The sequence below is a fragment of the Accipiter gentilis genome, chromosome 16 (genome assembly GCF_929443795.1).
Source record: "Accipiter gentilis chromosome 16, bAccGen1.1, whole genome shotgun sequence".
In the NCBI taxonomy this organism is placed as follows: domain Eukaryota; kingdom Metazoa; phylum Chordata; class Aves; order Accipitriformes; family Accipitridae; genus Astur; species Astur gentilis.
The window spans coordinates 29,096,714-29,115,159 of NC_064895.1; the positions used below are offsets into that span (position 1 = coordinate 29,096,714).

The 18,446-nt window shown below is 44.0% G+C and overlaps 1 protein-coding gene across 1 annotated transcript in view; it reads left to right on the forward strand.

Moving 5' to 3' along the window:
- FBXO16 (F-box protein 16) overlaps nt 1-18,446 on the forward strand; it is a 38,425-nt gene that overhangs the window by 15,749 nt on the left and 4,230 nt on the right. The window contains exons 4-8 of the mRNA XM_049819284.1: nt 4,157-4,363; nt 5,686-5,850; nt 6,751-6,956; nt 13,196-13,301; nt 17,902-18,127. Coding sequence (XP_049675241.1) covers nt 4,157-4,363; nt 5,686-5,850; nt 6,751-6,956; nt 13,196-13,301; nt 17,902-18,127 — 910 coding nt within the window. The remainder of the gene's footprint in view (nt 1-4,156; nt 4,364-5,685; nt 5,851-6,750; nt 6,957-13,195; nt 13,302-17,901; nt 18,128-18,446) is intronic.

Below are 18,446 nucleotides of genomic sequence, written 5' to 3' on the forward strand. Positions count from 1 at the left end.
CATATGCAGATACCATGGCAGATATGATGCAGGATTTGCAGAGAATTGTCACCTTTGGAGTGGCACCTCTAGGCTTTGCAGGATACCCCACAATGCAGAGCACTGGTGTTTGGGCAGCTGAATCCCATCCCTGGTGTCGTGGTTTAAACCCAGACAGCAACTAAGCACCACGCAGACGCTCAGTCACTTCCCCCCATCCAGTGGGATGGGGGAGAGAATCGGGAAAGAAAAAAGTAAAACTCATGGGTTGAGATAAAAACAGTTAAATAGGACAGAAAGGAAGAAAATAATAATGGTAATAATAACAATTAAAAAAAAGAAAATAATAATAAAAGAGTTGGAATATACAAAACAAGTGATGCACAAAGCAATGGCTCACCACTCACTGACCGATGATGCCCAGTTAGTTCTTGAGCAGTGATCCATGCCACCCCGGGCCAACTCCTCCCAGTTTATATACTGGGCATGACGTCCCATGGTATGGAATACCCCTTTGGCCAGTTTGGGTCAGCTGCCCTGGCTGTGTCCCCTCCCAACGCCTTGTGCCCCTCCAGCCTTCTTGCTGGCTGGCCATGAGAAGCTGAAAAATCCTGGACTTAGTCTAAACACTACTTAGCAATAACTGAAAACATCAGTGTGTTATCAACATTCTTCTCATACTGAATCCAAAACATAACACTATACCAGCTACTAGAAAGAAAATTAACTCTATCCCTGCCGAAACCAGGACACCTAGTCACGGCAGACCCCCACCTAAAAGACGTGTAAAGAGGACACCTCTTTGCCCAGAAGCTGACCCATCCTAGGTGCCAAGGTGCAGGAGCCATGGCTCCTGCCCAGGGGTGCTTCATGTCACCAGGCTGCCAGCTTGCCTTCCTCAGCAGTCTTCCCAGGAGTCTCCTCGTGCAAAATTTCAGGTTTAGTTGTTTAACTACGGTAGCAAAAGCAGAACCCAACAGATCTTAGGGGCGAGTTGCTAATTACTGACACGGAGCTGCTTGGTGGCAGGGATGTTTAGGGTTTGGTTGGGTAGATCAGTGTATCATGGATATCAGGTGCCTGTCTGCTTCATCCGTTTTCTTTTCACCCAGGTCCCAGGTCTCCAACAAATCCCTTTATCAGGACTGGGAGAAGATGGCTGGGGCGGGAGGGGAAAATTGCTTCTCCCTCAGTGAATCATCTCCATCTACTTGCAAGCCATTCTGCAAAAGAGCCTCGTTGACTAGCGAATCGGGTCCTACGTTTGCAGAGCACAGGGATGCCTGCGTGTGATTGTAACCCTGTGAACTCACGTCGATACGCTGGGCTGGAGATGAGGATTATGTCCCATTTCAGTGGCTAGTTTAAGTCAGTAAAACAACCTGTCTCCTACAGCAGAGAGGGGCCTCTTTAGGTTAAGCGGCAGAGCCTCTGTACTTTGGCGCTGAGGTCCTGGGCTCTCCCCTTAGTGTCAGGCTGTGTTATTTGTGTGTGTGCACTCATGGATTAATTGTAAACTGATCGCAGAAGCAGGGACTGAGCACTCTGCATTGCCAGTGTAACCTTATGTCATACAGTCCCTGGGGAGACATTGTTTGCTAGGGCTCGGGGAAAGGCACGGAAAAGGGAAAAAGTGTTCCTAGCTGCGGCTAGAGAAGGTGCAGCACCTTGAAAAGGGGAATCTGGTCCAACTGGTTGGGTTGCTGTAATCAGATGCAAGGGGAGGAACTGTGGAGAAAGGCAGCCAAATGTAGGATGGGGACAAGCTTGTTAATACTGGAAAAGAGACAAATTATGCCTACTTAACTACTTGGCTGCTGCTGAATGCAGTAGAGAAGAAGCTGTGTGTTCCCATGCTCCTGACTGTGTGGCGCTGATTTAAATGGGGTTTCCCTTGCAGTGTAAGCATGGGCTAAGGATGCTGGAAGGAATTGCTTTATTGCAAAACCCGTGGCGGAATGGGAAGAGTTAAACAGGAGCAAATATTCTGCCTTCTAAACAGAAGCTAAATTTGCTTTGATTAGTTCACTTAATCTCTTGGTGTGGAAGAGAGTAAGCTGGATACTCCCTTGTCTCTGGAACTTATGTGGGAGAAATTTATCTTTGCAAATTGGTGATTGCGGCTTGTTTTAATGAGAAGAGGATGTAGCTGTGATCATGAATGGGGAGTGTGTGCAGCAGAAGCCTTCCCCTTCCCCATGTGACAGAGAAAGCCTTTTATATCAAGCTGAGGGTGAGAAGGGCACAGGCAGAACCTCCTCTGTTCCCCTCTGGTACACCTTTGTCTGGTTTTATTCTCAGGAAACATGTTTCCAAGTCCTAAATCCAAAGGTCCTGCTTCAGTTTTTCCTTAGTACTCTGCTAAACATCATTAGAGGTGAAAGTTATATGCAAAACAGGGATGGGAGGAAGAGGGTGTATTCCTTAATTTGCTTTTTGTGTCTGAAAAGGCATGGACATTTGAGAGCTTTTTTCTATTTGGCTTTTCATCTCTCCGGGACCTCAGGAATGCCAATTCCACCCTTTCTTCATGCTGACCTTCTTAAAGGTCTTGCAGAGGTGTTTGCAAGAACAGCTATTTATTTCTTAGAGTTTATTCTCCAGTACTGGAATTAAACACATCGAAGTAAAAATAAAGAAAGAAACAAAGAGTTTTTTCAAATGATCTGGAAAGAAATTACTTCTCAATTACCTTTCATCTGCACAGTATATTTTAAACTGTTATTCTGCCAGTTCTCCACTTGACCGTAGATTTTGGGGCAGGGGAAGCAGAGAATAAAAAAAAATCTGAGTTTCTAGTGTGTTTTGTTCTGAAAGGGAAAGGAAGGGACATTGGACATTAAGCCATTTACCCACAATAAATAAAAAAAATATTGAAAGAAATGTGTGTTTTTTCATATTATTTTTAATTTTTGGAGGTCACATTTAAGTAAGAACTTCTAATGCCCTGAGGTTAAATGCAAAAATGAATGTGCTGTGATTTGACCTGTGTAGAGAGCAAGTTGTCAGCTGTGGAAAGCTGGCTTCAGGAAACAATCCTGTGAAAGCCGAGTGCGTGTTTTGGGGATGGCCGATGCGTGAGAAAGAAACAAACAGGGAAAAGCAACATTCCCCAAACAGGGGAATTCCCCAAACAGGTCGGTTTTCCCTTTGAAAAGAAGGTGAGTTTGGGTCGAGGCTGCTCTTGCTGTCCTAGGAAGCAGGATGAAGCGGGACTTCTCCAAAATCTGTATTTCACCTCCAGAAAGCCATCTTTAACCACGCCGGGTCCTCCGACATTTCCTCCCTCCTGGCACTCTGCGCTACCCTCGCAGCCAGGACTGCTCTTGCAGGTTTTGAGACAGATTGCACAGATTGTGGTGATGAGGTCAGTCTCCTCCCAGGAGATTCCTGCTGACGGGGCCCTTTCCATCCTCTGCTATCAACACCAGTTAACCACCAGCCACCACCACCATTGCTCCCACCCTGTTTACACAGCTCTGCCCCGCTCCGCTCAACGCAGCGTTGTTGTTGCCATCATAGCAAAGCGATAAATGCTTGTGTGGTTACCTAAGTGCTCGTTTCTTCCCACAGCCCTTTCAATCCTCCTCTTTAGATACCTGTCATAAGCATAGAAATGCTGCAAAAAATCTTCGTTACTGTGCCGCAGATTTTCCTTGTGAGACATGGGCGGCTGATTTAGTTTCTCTTCGCTCCACTTCTCTGTAGTGGGGATTTCTCTCATATGCAGTGGGATTGTGGGAATAAATACTTTACAAATTGTGAGGCACTCAAATATTGCGGTAGTGGGGACCATAGAAGTGTCAGGATAGATGAGGAATCAGCGGTGAACTCACTGCAATTTGGGACCTGATCCTGTAAACACAGATCCGAGTCTCCTCCTTTCCATGAGCGAAGCCAAGTCTCAGAGCCGGTCCCAGGAGCAAAGAGTCTTGTGAGCATGAGTGTGTCCTGGACTAGGCCATCCTGGATCCTTTGAGGATTATAAATCACATGTTATGTGGCTTCAGAGTTTCTTTTCATGTAGCCTCTCCATTTGTTCCCAGTTCCTACGTGCTTTGCTCTTGAATGAGTCACCAGAAGCTGCTGCTTATGCACTTTCCCTTGCCTTAAATGTGCGCTTTATTTTAGGAAGCTGAATCTCCGGTTTCTCAGAACCTGAAACTCCTTTTTTCAGTTTGACAAGTGGACAGATGGTCAGAGGCGGAGGATCCTGGTGGACCTGTTGGAACGCTGCTCCCCATCACAGCAAAAATTTTGTGCCAAGCAGCTACAGGATCGAGTCCCCACCGAGGCTCTAGATTTTACCACAAGGCTTCCCAGAGTCCTCTCTTTATACATCTTTTCCTTCCTGGACCCACGGAGCCTCTGTCGATGTGCACAGGTAAAAAAGCCAACCAACACATACCTAAGGTTCAGAAAATCAGGTCAAGCTAGTTAAAAAAAAAGGAAACAGCACTAGTTTTCAGCAAAGACATACCGGTGCTGTTCTTCATAATGCAAGGATGTCTTCTGACTTGGCAGCCTGGTGCCAAATGCTTAGTGACGCTTGTATGAGACCAAATGCAACGCTTCCACAGATCCTAAATTAAGCCAGATTGGCCAAGATTTACAAAAGGGAAGAGTAATTTTAGATGCTGAGCTCTAAGGCATTTAAAATGTGGCACTTTACAAGACTGATTCTTCCCAAGACAGAGGCCTGGTACTTTCTTAAAGTCATGTTCTTTTAAAGTACCTTGCACTGTGTGCAGAATCATTAACTGCTTTGAGAAGTATTGGCTTGTGCTACTTGCAAAGAACTGCACATGATGCTTTAAGAAAAACAGATCTTTTAAAACACTTGAGGGTAAAGTGTTGGATGTGGAGAAGCAGAGAAGTTACAGATGTGCTTTTGAGCACAGTGGCTAAGACTCCAAAAATATGTTTGCATGAGATTAAGTGCTGTGAGGTGATGCCCAAAGTAGTTCTGAATGAATAAGTTTAGGTATTGGTGACATTATTACCGCACTAACATAGTACTCCATATAATACTACAAATATATCAAAATCTCAGCTTGTTGAAAGCTTGCTGTAGTATCTTTCTCCAGTATTTCATGTTTTATATGGATGCAGCTCACACTATTAATTCACAGGCGGGGAGAAGACAGGTTAGGAAATTACTTACTTTGAAAAAAAGGTCTTTACAGTGCTACCTGTGTCATCATTGGACAGCTGCTATTATAAGCATGGCAGTGCCAATAGATGATGTTTGTCTTTAAGCTGGAAGAAGCATTGCACGCAAGGTGACTGTGTGATGGAGTATAACAGCAGAATATGAGTAGGAAGAAAATGTTCAGAACGGGTCTATCAGTCTTGGGGAGTTTATTGATGCTATTTTCTCAGTGGAAACAAAGGGTTTATTCCAACTACTGTATGCTTATTGAGTAGAAGTGCAGGAAGTTGCTCGAAACGAGCTGAAATCTTTCCTCATGGCCTGTGATTTTTGGAGTATTTCACACTGTGCTGGAGCTCAGCTAACACTTAGGCACTGAGCATGTCATGAAGACCTTGAATGGTTTAATGAAAGGTTTAAATGGAGCATAAACAGTGGTGAAGAATTGTACTAGTTTAAGAACACAGGGGAATTGCATCCACAGCACAGATGTCTCTAGCTGCAGTCTTGGATGCTTGAAACCCCAAGGTTTTCAACTAACTGGGCATTTGTAGGTGAGCTGGTACTGGAAGTACCTGTCTGAACTGGATCAGCTCTGGATGCTGAAATGCCTACGTTTTGGCTGGTACATCAACTTCTCTCCAACACCCTTTGAGCAAGGAATCTGGAAGAAACATTACATTGAGATGGTGAAAGAGCTGCATGTCACGAGACCAAAGGTACATACCTACCACCTCCAGAGATGTTTGGGGCCAGTGGGAAAACTGGGCTGGTTGCGTTCCTAAGCCCTTTGCCTCTTTATCCTTCTGTAATCTCCCACTAGTAAAATGGAAGATGTAGCATTTTAAATTAGAATCTAAACTCATGTGTTGCCATGCGCTCTACTTTCCCATCATCCACCCCTGGTAGGGGGGAAGTGAAAGTCTCACTGGTTAGGAGAAGCAATGACCAAGGTCTCATCCTGCTACCCTTTCAGGCTGTTCTGGAGTAATCCTCTAAATTTCCCTCTCCAGCGGTCAAGGCTGTTCCCCTCCCTTTTTCCCTAGTTTATAGAGCATACGATAGCTTGCCTCAATCTGATAAGCAGACGTGGGGTACCCAGCATCACCCCTGCTGACACTTCAGAGTCTGTTTACCTAGTGGAAAGGAAAAAAGCACCCATTCTGCCTGTTATAATCCCTGGTGTGTCTTTCTCTCTTCTTCAAAGGTGGCAGGGCCATTTTGGGGAGGTGGAGGATTACTCAGTAGCCATTGCTTTCTCCTGAGATTCCCTGATGCCATGCCTGGTTTGTGGGGCTGTGAGGGTGGGTTTCTTCTCCCCTGAATTCAAAACTCAGCCCTCTAATTTTAACTGAACTCCCCTGTAGACTCCCTCTATAGTTAATAGAGAGAAACCAATGCATCTCAAAAGCAGCTCAGCTCATCTTAATATAGATTCTGGGACGTGGGTGATGACATGCACTGTCAGGGTGCCTATTTCCATCCACTGCCCATAATGGAGCCTGGAGAGACTAATTTTGAGTCAATACCAAATTCTCAGACGTCTAAAGTTAAGCAAAATAAATCTCATTTTCATTATAGGCTAAAATTTATTTTCTTCTTTTAAACTCTCTTTTCAGACTCCTTCAAAAGATGAGTTTGTAGTTATTGATGTGCAACCGGTAAGAAGCAACATCCCAGAAGCAAAACTTCCTGTGCCAGGAAGGAGGACAAGCAAGGAGAAAAAAGAGCTCCCACCGTGGCGTTCATCAGACAGGCATCCTACAGATACCATCCGATTCAACTACCTCGACAACTACGATCCCATCGAGCAGGCTAGGCAGGCGTAAGAGCTTGATCTCTTCTCTTTTGTTTTTTCTGTGGCATAGGGTATGTCTGTGTCCTTTGCAAGCTCACTCTGCCTGTGCTCCAAGCTGCCTGGAAGCCTTATAGTTCAGCAACCTGGTTGCAAACCCACTTTGCTGCTCTTTTGGCTTTTCTTGGATTGATCTTGGTCCAGTTGTAGTTGCAGCTGCACTACTTTGTGTCATTTCAGTGCAGAGCATGGGCACAGCTTGTCAGCGGCTGCCTATAAAATAGGCTGTAACTCCTGGGGATGTTACACAGCTGTAATGGGAAGAATCAGGATAAGAGTTTGTTCAAGAGTTTTTAAATAAAGCTGCAAGGTTGAGAGGAATCTGTGGTTTTTGCACAGAAGAGGAAGAATGAATTAATTGCAATGAAATATAATTCCATCACTTCAAGGATCTTCTGGCTGAAAAGATATTTAGATGACTGGATGGGGGTGCAGGTGTAAGAGTATGTATATACTATGGAACATTTCAGTAGTAAATGGTATTTGTAGCTATGCTGCCTGGGATAGACTGCCTAGATCCATCAGTTCTTGGGTTCTCAAGATTACCTGGTCAGCAACTAGCAAAAGAAAGGCATTTCTACCCTGAAGTATAGTTTTGCACATTGACTTTTGTTAGGACTGCCCCATGTTTTCCTTTGACACATCTGGCATCAGATATTTTCAGAATCTTAGATCTGTTGTCAAATTTCTGTGCAATAACAAGCATCAGCAGGAGCAATAGCAAGGAAGCTGTGGTAGTCACCTGTATGCAGTGTTGGCCCATTTCTCGTTTAAGTCTCTGTTAATACCAGCTCTCATTTTTCACGGGCTCACAGCAGATACCTTAATTCAGCTGATGTGTAGTAACTTGTGAAACTGGTAATACTGTCATTAATCTGAGCCTAGTGAACAGGTAATGGATTAGCTTGACCGTTGCCTAGTCCCTGTGAAAAGGACTGCACAGCCTCTCACCCAACTGAATGTGCAGAGAGGAGGAGATTCCTCTTCACTGTGCCAACAAAAACCTTGGGAACCAATTGAGCCATGATGAAAGTATCCAGACTGTACTTTAAGTAAATAACTGATAGAGCTGAGATTAGCCCTGTGCACAGGAACAATCAACCCATGAATTACCCCAGCCCAGTGATTATTTGGCTAAGCAGTTGTGCATTCGCATAGGCTCTTTCTCAACGTGGACCCACCACTCCTCCGGGGTGTTCCACAAAGTTCCCAGTGTCTGAGCATAAGCCTTTTATGAATCATTTTTTAATCCGCGTCCCCTAGTCCTAGGATACTGCACTACTTCAAAGAGCTTTCCAGTTTCCACCTCACCCTCTTTCTGTGGTATGTTTCCAAACTCTAGCACCATTTTGGGTAGAGTTCTTTGAGGCTTTTAACTAAATATTTTGACAGAATGCCTCTTATTGCAAGTGGATGTCCTGATATTATTTTTCAGCTGTGCTAAATGTTTCTATGTAGTGGCTCCCAAAGGTTTCTGTGAGGTTTAGGGTTCCCTTGTGCTGGCCGTGACCCAGTGTCAAAAGTGGGACAAGCCTTGTTTGAAGAGTTTAAAAGTCACTTGTTCCAGCAATGAGCTGTAGATGCAGCTGACAACCAGATGCAAATTATTCTGAGTTGCTAATGATACAGTAAGCACACTGACTGTTTTCTTCTCCTAAGTGAGATTTGAGCCTCTATCCATTTGTGCAATGGAGAATATTTTAATGCCGAATGTTCTAGCAAATCTGGCATTTATCCGTAATTATAGAGGATTATTGCGAGGAGAGAAATGAATTCTATGAGATTCACTTGTTTATCAAGGATCTCCCTTTAATATCACTTAAGCTGAAAGTAATTGCTAGTGTGTAGTCTCATCTGTAATGATTATTCAGCAACGCAGGTGTGCTGTTTCAGGTGCTGACCCAGCTTCCCACTCACATAATGATATTCTGGCACTTCTTTTCTGCGGACACGTTGCCGACAGCATCCCCTCTGCAGCCCCGTCCCAGAAGTCCTCCCACTAAGGCTCTCTATTGCGTCCTCCATCCTTTGCTTCTAGGCAAAAGAACCTTTTGCCTATAGGCAAAAGCTGCCTATAGGGATCAGGTCTTCGGCACTTTGCCGGGCTCCATGTTGGCAGCGGGAGTGGTGAGAGACCCCCTTTTGCGCTCGAGTGTTTCTCAAGTGCTGGCTTTTGGTGGAGGTGGCAACGGCAGCTGATGGGTGGCTTGGGCAGGCATAGGTTGTCAGAGCGGTCAGAGTGCCCTGCTTGCGATGCCAAGCATTTTTTTGGATGGCTGAGGAAGGGCAGCCAACTGCCAGCATCTAGTCGGTTGAGCTAGGAGTCTCATATGAATGCTATGCAAGATGATCTACGTCGGTGCAGGCTACAGGCTCAGGCAGACCCTGCCTGACCAGTGTAAAGGGTTGTAAAGTAGAACAGAGAACCAAGATAAAAATCGCTGACCCCCCAGGCTGTGTTAGGTATAGTTATTCTTCAGATTAGATGAATTCTTGGAGCTCAAGGGCGTAACAACCACTCTTCATGTAAAATGAATGTCAGAAGCAATGGAACCTATGTAAAATGAGATTCCTAAAACAATAGGAGTGATTTCCTAAAATACAGGGTTTCACAAAGGCAGTCTGGGAGAGGAAATGGGGTTTGCTGTGGTCTGAATGCATATAGAGAGGAACGAGTATTTTCTTGAGGTCACGAGCATGTGCGAAAAGATGCAGCAGAACTTGCAGGAAAGCAGCAGAAAGCCAAAGTGATGGCTGAGAGAGAAGGACCAGAGAGAGCACTTGTAGGCCAGCAGGTTGAATGGAAAGCTGTGAGCCAACAAACTGTTCTTTCCATTTGAGTTCTGCTGTGCCGAGGAAAACCGGACTTGTAGAAAATTCTTTGTGAATAAACAAGATTACATCAAAGGAATACCTGACGCCATCATCAAAGCAATGTGTGAGACTAGTCACTGGCTACTTCTTTGAATCAAAGTTAATCTGCCTAATGTCGGGTTAAATTTTGCAGAATTTAAGAGGTAACAAAAAAAAAAGATTTTCCTAGCTCTTGGACCCGGCTAACGTATCCTCTGAGCTGGACCTCACTCTACACTTGCTTTCTGGTTCAAAGAGAGGTAAGAACTCTCCTGTTCATCGTAACAGGGTCTCCACACTGCAGCTGAAATGTTGTCATTTAAATGGCAGAGTTGTCATCTGTTTCTTTGTTGGCCTTTTGAGAGGAGTCATTAGCTACATGCTCACTTGCACAGCAGTATCAAAACTACACTGCTGTGAATTTCTAGCAGAGAACTTATCCTTGCTTAGCCAAAAAAAGTGAAACGTGGGCAGCGTAACAAGCTACAGTCACTTCTCAGTTATGCAGGGGGGCAGAGACGAAGGGAGTCCTAAAAGAGGTAACACAGAACATACACTTCGGGCTATAAGACTGTAATTGGGTATTTACCTTTGAAAAACAAACAAACAGATTCCTATAGAGCAATTGGGCAAGGGTTTCGCCTGGACAGCGCTGGTGCTTCATGTCAATGGGGAGAAGAACCATAACACTGCACCACAGCTGGGTCGTGCCCCCAAAATGGCAGAATGGTGTTAATTTGCAATCTGGATGATAATTGAGACTTGACTGGGTTTTCTACTGATGGATTTTTTTGCTGCTTGCTCAGAAAGGCATGATCTTGTACTATAAAAACTGAATGGCACCCAAGAGCCTCAGTGATAAACATCACTGCAGCATGGAGGTGGGACAGAGATCCCTGAATTTGTTCACTGAGAGATTATTTGGTTTAGATGGAAGAGTGTGGGAAAAGCTTCATAGTCACTGAGCGGTGAAATTAAGAGTAGCAATGATCAGATGCATAGTCGAGGGAGTGGTGATGCGATAGAGAAGAGATACCAACAGGGGTTGAATTACAAATTGCCTGGAAGGGGTTACCAAAATCCCTTGGTAGAATTATAGCTGTGACTTTCGGTGTTGCTGCTTGTATGTGTGCAATTTATCATAAGAATGATTTCTGGTAGGTCTGGTTTGTTTTCTGCCTGAATTGTCCAGGTAGCTTTTTGTGTACATACAAACAAAACAGAGAGCAGCAAGGATGGATTTGTCTCTTTGGGCACAAAGCAATATTGCAAAGGTGAAGTGAAAGGTTTTTATCTAAAGTGTGGAACCAAGTTAGCAAATTTTCTCTGGGACTCTGATCTGCCTAAAAAGGACCAGGAGGGGCGTTCCTTTCAGTCCATGCATGTACAGTTCTGCTGGAAGGCATCTGGTGTTTGTGCTACTTGTTGCCAATAAATCAAAAGATTTGCCTCCCACTTTATCATGAATAATGAATTCCGATTCTAGCCTAGCGCTGGACCCCCGCCAAGATTGTGTCCTTGTGCCTCAAGAAAGAGCCCTGCTACTTCTCATGACAACAGCTCAGCCAAAATGCAAGCTCCTTCCCCCCCGCCCCAACCAGCTCAGGCTTCTGGAAGCCAGACTAATTCAGTTAGATAATTTATGGACATAGGCCGGCTCTACAAACAGTTGCATATTGTACTAGAGTGTTTACCCAACGAGAAAATAATTACTTTCAGTAATTGTTCTGTCAGCAGCCTGGGCCCAGTTTCTGACAAAAAGGGGCTTGCTTGCGTGAGAAGGGCATGGTGTTTCGCTGTCCTGCCGAATCCTAACGCTCGTCTCTTGCTTTTCATGTTTCTGAATAGCCAGCCCAGTACTCTCCGCCTGTTAGGCTTGTGGGAATGAAAAACGTTCCTTACGGGAGGAAAGCAGGGTGAGAAACACCGACTTCAGCACGGGGAGTGAGAGCCCTGCTGTCCTCATCTCGGCTCTGATGCCCTGCTCCTTTGCAACCTTGAGAAACTCATCCTCACTGCTTACATTTTCCTGACCTTGAAAAGTGAGACCATGGTGGTAACCTGCTGCAGGGGATGCTCTGACACCATGAGCATGGACACTAGAATACAGCAGTAGAGGTTAATATCTTAATTTAGGACCACAAGGCCAGGTCTGTATTCTATTTAAAGATCAGAGAATCATAGAATCAATTAGGTTGGAAAAGACCTTTAAAATGACTGAGTCCAACTGTTAGCCTAACACTGCCAAGTCCACCAAGATGACCAGTTCATTCCTCATAATAATAATATTTTGGATTGAATTTTCTCACTTGACTGTTAGTGAAGTGTTTATAAACAGACGGCAGTTCTCCTCAATTTGCTATATGAAATAATGTCTGATTTGTCTTTATGGTTCTTGATCTGCAGCTGGTCTGGGACAAGCGAATACCAAATACGTGCTGGTGTTGGCTGATTTTGAGGATGCGTGTGTTATGTGGTGTGGCTCTGTTTCTTTATAGGATAAATGTTGCTTTTAGAGTCTGTTTCCTCCCTTTATATTAATGATTTTGTATTCATACTGTGCTTTTTAGCATGCCTTCCAGGAGCCCAGAGACACTGCTGATGGAGCTGCGAGACGCCCTCAGAGGGCACGCAGAGTTGCTGCTTTAAATTCACTAATTCTGTATTGCAGAATTTGAATTTGGAAAGGGAATGAACACCTTCAGAGCAAATGCATTTAAGAACCTGCCCGAGTTCTGAAGAAATTTCCTCGTAGTATGGATTTTACTCCCGATACTGGAAAAATGTGACAACTGGCCATATTCCAGTGTACTTCACTTAATTTTCACAGTCTGGAATATTCCTGTTCTGCCAGTTAATGGTATTGACTTTAATAATAGCTGCATATAAATTTATAAATTTGTATACATATGCGTATACAAGAAGAATTATTTGGCTATAAAACCAATGAATAACTAACTTGTCGGAGGGGCAGTCCTCTAGTCTTATTTATGTGACAAGTTACATGGACTTCACTAAAAACTCTCAAACTGCTGTGGCTAAACTTGCCTTTCTGTGAATTCCCCTAAGCTGATGTAACATGTTATGTGGATTTAGCTTAAATCAGTAAGTCTTGAGCTAAGGGCATGCGTTTGAGTGCTATGAAGTTATCATAACTTAAAAAATAGCAAGTTACCACCCTCCTCTGAGCCACGATATCTGATTGTGCACTCTTGGTCTGCCCCAGGTGCAAGATAAAATGTATTATCTTAAACCATGTCTTTTCGGGTGGCAATATCATAAGGGATTTTCTTTTTTTCAACCCCAGGGAACCAACTCCATAGCACTTGTTAATACCATTCTGTTCTACTCTGCAGGAGAAAGAAAGGAGGAGGGGAGACCCCGGACCTTAGCCGGCAGGCAGCTGAGAAAAAAAAGAGAGCGGGTCATGGATCTAATAAGCTCCCGAAGGCAAAATCACTGGCAAGTATCACCGGCTTGTAATTATATCAACTGGGGCCCAGCAGCAGGTACACCCAGGAACATTTTAGCACAGACCTTTTACTTAACTTTGTTAACTGTGAAGCTTTGCTCCTGCTACAAGAAACAGGCTGCCAGGCATGTTTGCTGCCTATCCCCCAGGGAGATCCACGGGCAGGAGGAGGACACAAAGCACCCCACGTCTGGCTGCTCCGGGGGCAATCTCCCACCGCAGCCCAGACATCGTCCATCTGCCTTTGGTGGGAAAAGGACGGCAATTGTCTGAGTGTAGACAGTGACCTTGTTATCTGCTCCTCCCTCACGTTGCTTACTGCCCAGGATCCCGACAGTCTGTTTCCACGCTTTACAAAGCACTGGATCAATTCTCTTAACGACGCTTGCAGCTCTTCCCAAATCTTCATTTCTGTGCTCGTGACTTTTGATCGCTGCAGTTTGATGTTAGTTTATTCTCTGTTGGTTGCGCTGAGCCTGAGCAAGCAGCCCCAAGGTCTTAATACTGAGGATTCATTGTGCTCATCTCTGGTAAAATAGGGCATCCTCACATGAAAGGAGTCTAGGGAAGTCAGGCTTCCAGAAAGCATCATGAGTCTAAGCTTTTGTAGATATGGCAACAAATAACTGCCAGAAGAAGGATGTGCTCACAAGCGTATCGGGGGGTTTTGCGGACCTGGAAGCGTGTTTCCTAAGTGATGAAAGCCAGGGAACGCATGTGAGTTGAGCTAAAGAAGGTTTACATAAAAGAGAGGCATTGTCTCCCGAGATTGGGAGGCATTCTCCTGACCCAAATACAGCCTGTTTGCAAGGAAATAGGAAATAGATTCAGTCACTGTTAAAGAACGGAAAATATAATTAAAGTTATTCAGCCTGTGTCTTACAATTTCCATTCTCCAATGGCTTCCTCTGTAGCCCTTAGATCAGGGTGCCTTTACATGGTTCCATTCCAACACCGCTTCCCGTTTCAAATTTAAGGCTGTTTTATTGTCAGTCCAGCAGTGAAAGAATCTTAGTTCAGGGTAAAAAGAGGGGAATTTGATCCCCCCCCCCCCCCCCCCCCCCCAGATTTTAGGAACGTTACGTGTTCTTTGAAGTTACTTAACCTGCAACCTCCAGTCAGGAAGGCACAAGCACCTAGTCTGACTCCCACCGTGGAGTCCAAACCCTCCAGCACAACCTCAGTGAGAGTTTTTCCTACAAATTGCAGCAGTACAGCATGTATGTGTGTCACCTTCTGTTGGCTGCTCACAGTTTAAAAGGGACATTATTATTATTCCTGTAGCAAACAGTCACCAGCAAGCATTTAGCTGACACAAAATGCTCGCAGACAGATGTCTAAGGGAGCACGCAGAGTTAGTGGGTACTGAATTCTCATACCACAAAAAGCCCTGGGAAGGGTCTTAAAGCCACTGCCTGCTGCCAAGGCCTGACAGGCCCACCATCCACCCTTGGATAATCCCTCCTAGGCAGTTAGGACAGCCTAACCCAGGGGTAAGCGTCCTCAAAGCCATGGGGTTACCCCTTGGTGACACCAGCCCAGAGCAGAGCTCCGTGCCTTTGTCCTATGCAATCTTGCTAGCACTGACTTCTCTTTGTGTCAAAAATCTGGGGTAGCCTGTGCTGCCATGTCACTCTTTCCTAGAGCTTTACATTGAAAACAGGCTTGTGTTTCTCTTGAGTTTAGAGTTGTCCAAATCTCAGTAGAGGAGCTGTGTTTCTTATTCTCTGATGCATTAGCCTGCTGTTACGCTGGCCATTAATGACGACAAAACTACATGGCAATATAGGTTAGGTTATGGTAGGCCGATGCACAGAAAAAAAATATATATGTAACTCACTAGGAATAATCCAAAATAAATTTCCATTTATTATTAAGGTAGCATTGGGAAACCTTTTTGAAATGAAGACCTGTGAAAAGACTCTTATTTAATCAAGTCCAAATAAAGAGGCTTAATGCTCAAATCTTTTGGTAAATCCTTAGAAGAAGAATAGACTATTATGAAAGAATAAGTGCCCCAAGCAAGCAAACATCAAGTCAAATTAAAATGAAGCTCTTAAATAGATCAATGATCCAAGTGCAGAAAGTAGGTGAGAATAAAGTATATTACAGCCAACAATGAAGATGTGAAAAAGGCTATTATATGGAGCTCCAAGCTCAGAAGGCTGAACAACAGCACACCAAAGTAGAAGAAACACATAATTAAGGTGATGACCTGAGTCCTGGAATTACATCCACTGGCTCCACATTTGCATGTGGTGAATCAGTTCTCCTCCTAGTAAACCTGTGAGGTTTTGGAATTTATTAGTAATCATGGAAACAGTAGCACAAAATGTGACCAGGCTCACACTTAATTTAGAATAAATTAAAGTAAATTAGCTAAATTACAATAAATAGTAAATTACAATAAATTAAGTTAATTAGGTCTCTGAATGAAGGGCCACATTCTTTCTTATGAATGTGCATGCAACCCCCATGTCTCTACAGTGGGAAGGGAACACGGGCTCGATCTTTATCCAGGGAAATGCTTTACTCGAAGAATATGTTTAGTTCCAGTGTTAACCAGCTTTTAAGCACTATGCCGGCTCAAGCTCAAGGCTTTATGGCTTGTCTATCCCACCTTGATGCTCACATTGCCTTCAGCAGCTACTGTCCCTATATTTACATAAAGAAAAGTGAAGAATGCAACGAGTTCTGTCACTTGTCCAGGCTTTTACCGGGCTGGGCATGGAAACCAGATCTCCATTTTCGGCCACTTTATCATCCCTCCTGTTCACTCCAACGTGGAGCTGCGCTGCCCTGCTGGCCCTCCAGGTCCCTTCGCAGCGTCCCTGCTGCCACACCAGTGTCCTTTACACAAGTCCTTGAGGACTTCCAGTGAGGAGTCTTCTGCAGCGTCTCAGCAGAATAGGCAGCCTCGTGCCCAAACGTCAAAATTCCCAGACACTTTATTAGGAAGGTAAAATTTGATTGATGCTTTTGACAGCTTTGCAAATGACTGCAATGTCAGCAATTAGGGGCTGGTTTTGCCTTTCAGGCTGTCTGCTTGTTTCTGTTCGAGAGACTGCTCCACCCTCACAGCTGTTCTTGAATTACTAGCTTATTTTTAGTACTTACTAAATAACATCTTTTTGACAGCATCAGTCATTCTTGCCTCACTGCCTATATCCTAAGGTAATAAGATTGCAGCATATGAAGTCAGGAATAAATTTTCCTATGACATATTGACAGGGAATTGATGATTTAAGTATGGATTGCATTTAGGTACTGGGTGGGTATAGCCCACATAAAGACCCAGGGCTCTTAGCACTGAGACACAGTCCTGTCCAGTGTATATTTATACCACCTATATTCTGCAAACCTTATTTTGAATTTTATTTATTCAAACAAGAAATCCTGTTGAGCTTCATGGGACCACTCCTGAAAGTGAAAATTACTCAGTATAATGTTTGCATATTCAAACTCGGCTTATATATGTCACTCTAATTTTAAAGGCATAGCCTGGCTCTAATAGTCTCTGCCTATCTGTCCCTTTGAGCCCTAAAACCGAACCACCACCAACACAGGAGCTGAAAAGCAAGGCATAGTCAGATCTGTGCTGCAGCTACTACTGCTTCTGTGATATCGGGCTTTTCTCCCTAGGACAGAGAAACCGCAGCTGCTTTTATCACACCACCTCTGTCACACATCAAGTACTGCTGAGATCCTGGACCACTTTCGGCAGTTGTATAATCACTGGCCTTTCTTTAGGTTGATATTCAGCAGTTGCCGGATTGCTTATTTATAACTAGACAATTAGTCACGAAGCACCATATATCTGCCACTGCTGCCAATTCAAATAATGGAAGGGGGAAACGGGCGGGCAGGAATTACTGAACAGCATTGACTTTTCTGCACAACCATTTTACTATGGACACTAGTTTCACATAAGACTATCTACCCTTATTGCTTTTTAATAAGTTCCTTTGTAAATGGGCTTGTTAATGTTTGTTCACTATTCTTACCAAATAATTTGTATCAGTTAAAAAAAGCCAAAGCTGTTTGTCTGCAGAACCTGTGGTTTTTGAATATTTGGGATTCTTCTCAAGAAATAAACAATCACTCTGTTGCTAAGTTGGGAGTTTTTTGCTTAATTTTTATACTCTTTAGTAAAATGCTCATTGAACAGTATGCTAAAATAAAATTCATCCTTTACACTGCGAGACTTCAAACAGCAAGCAAGACTGGGATCAGTCACAGCCATATGCACGGGGGAGAATTTGTGCATTAACATATGAATTGATGTGGAGAATCAATTAATGTGCGTTTGGCTTTACTAGCATCAATTTCTAATTGGGTCCTTTTGTCCTTAAGGTAAACTCATACCAGAGCACAGCTCAATGAAAATAATGCAGATTATGTTTGCATCATTTAGGAATATAATTTAGGGATATAATTTAGGAATATAATTTCTAGAATGTACATAGAATGTATATAGAATGTATAGAATTTATAAAAGTTCTTAATGGACTCCACTGTGCTTAATGGACATGTTTTCGGTCCCTCTGAAGCTGTTGGGATGATGTGATACTTTCTGCCTTCTCCTCCTAGCTATCACTTTCTGCAGATCTCGAGTCTGTTCCAAAACCACCGGTTCGTCCCAGCTGGGCCACTCACCAGTCAATCGGGAACCTGCCTCCCAAAGCAGCGGCAAAAGCCCTGGCCCAGAGCTCCCAGTGGAACGCTGGGATACGACCAGCACCTGTTCGAACTCCAGTGCCAAAGCCACGTGAAAGAGGAAAGAAAGACTTCACAAGGACAAACACCAGGTCTCCATGTGAGTATGCTGCCACGTCCCACGTGGCGGCTATTGTAGAGATTGCCAATATCCAAATTTAGTGCACAGAGGGAAGGAGACGGTGCTGGCAGTATATTTCTGTAGGCGAAGGAGAAGGCAGTCATTGTGGAAGGGAAGGTGGGAATCCAGATGACAGCGATTTGCTGCATCAAAAGAAAACATATGGCCAAAGACGTCACATCTAGCACTTGCTAGATCCACCTGTCTGTCACAACTGTCATCTCGGTATTGAAGACTGGCATGGGCTTCACATGGATTTTACTCACTAATACTCAATGGCTGAGCAAGAGATCTTAGA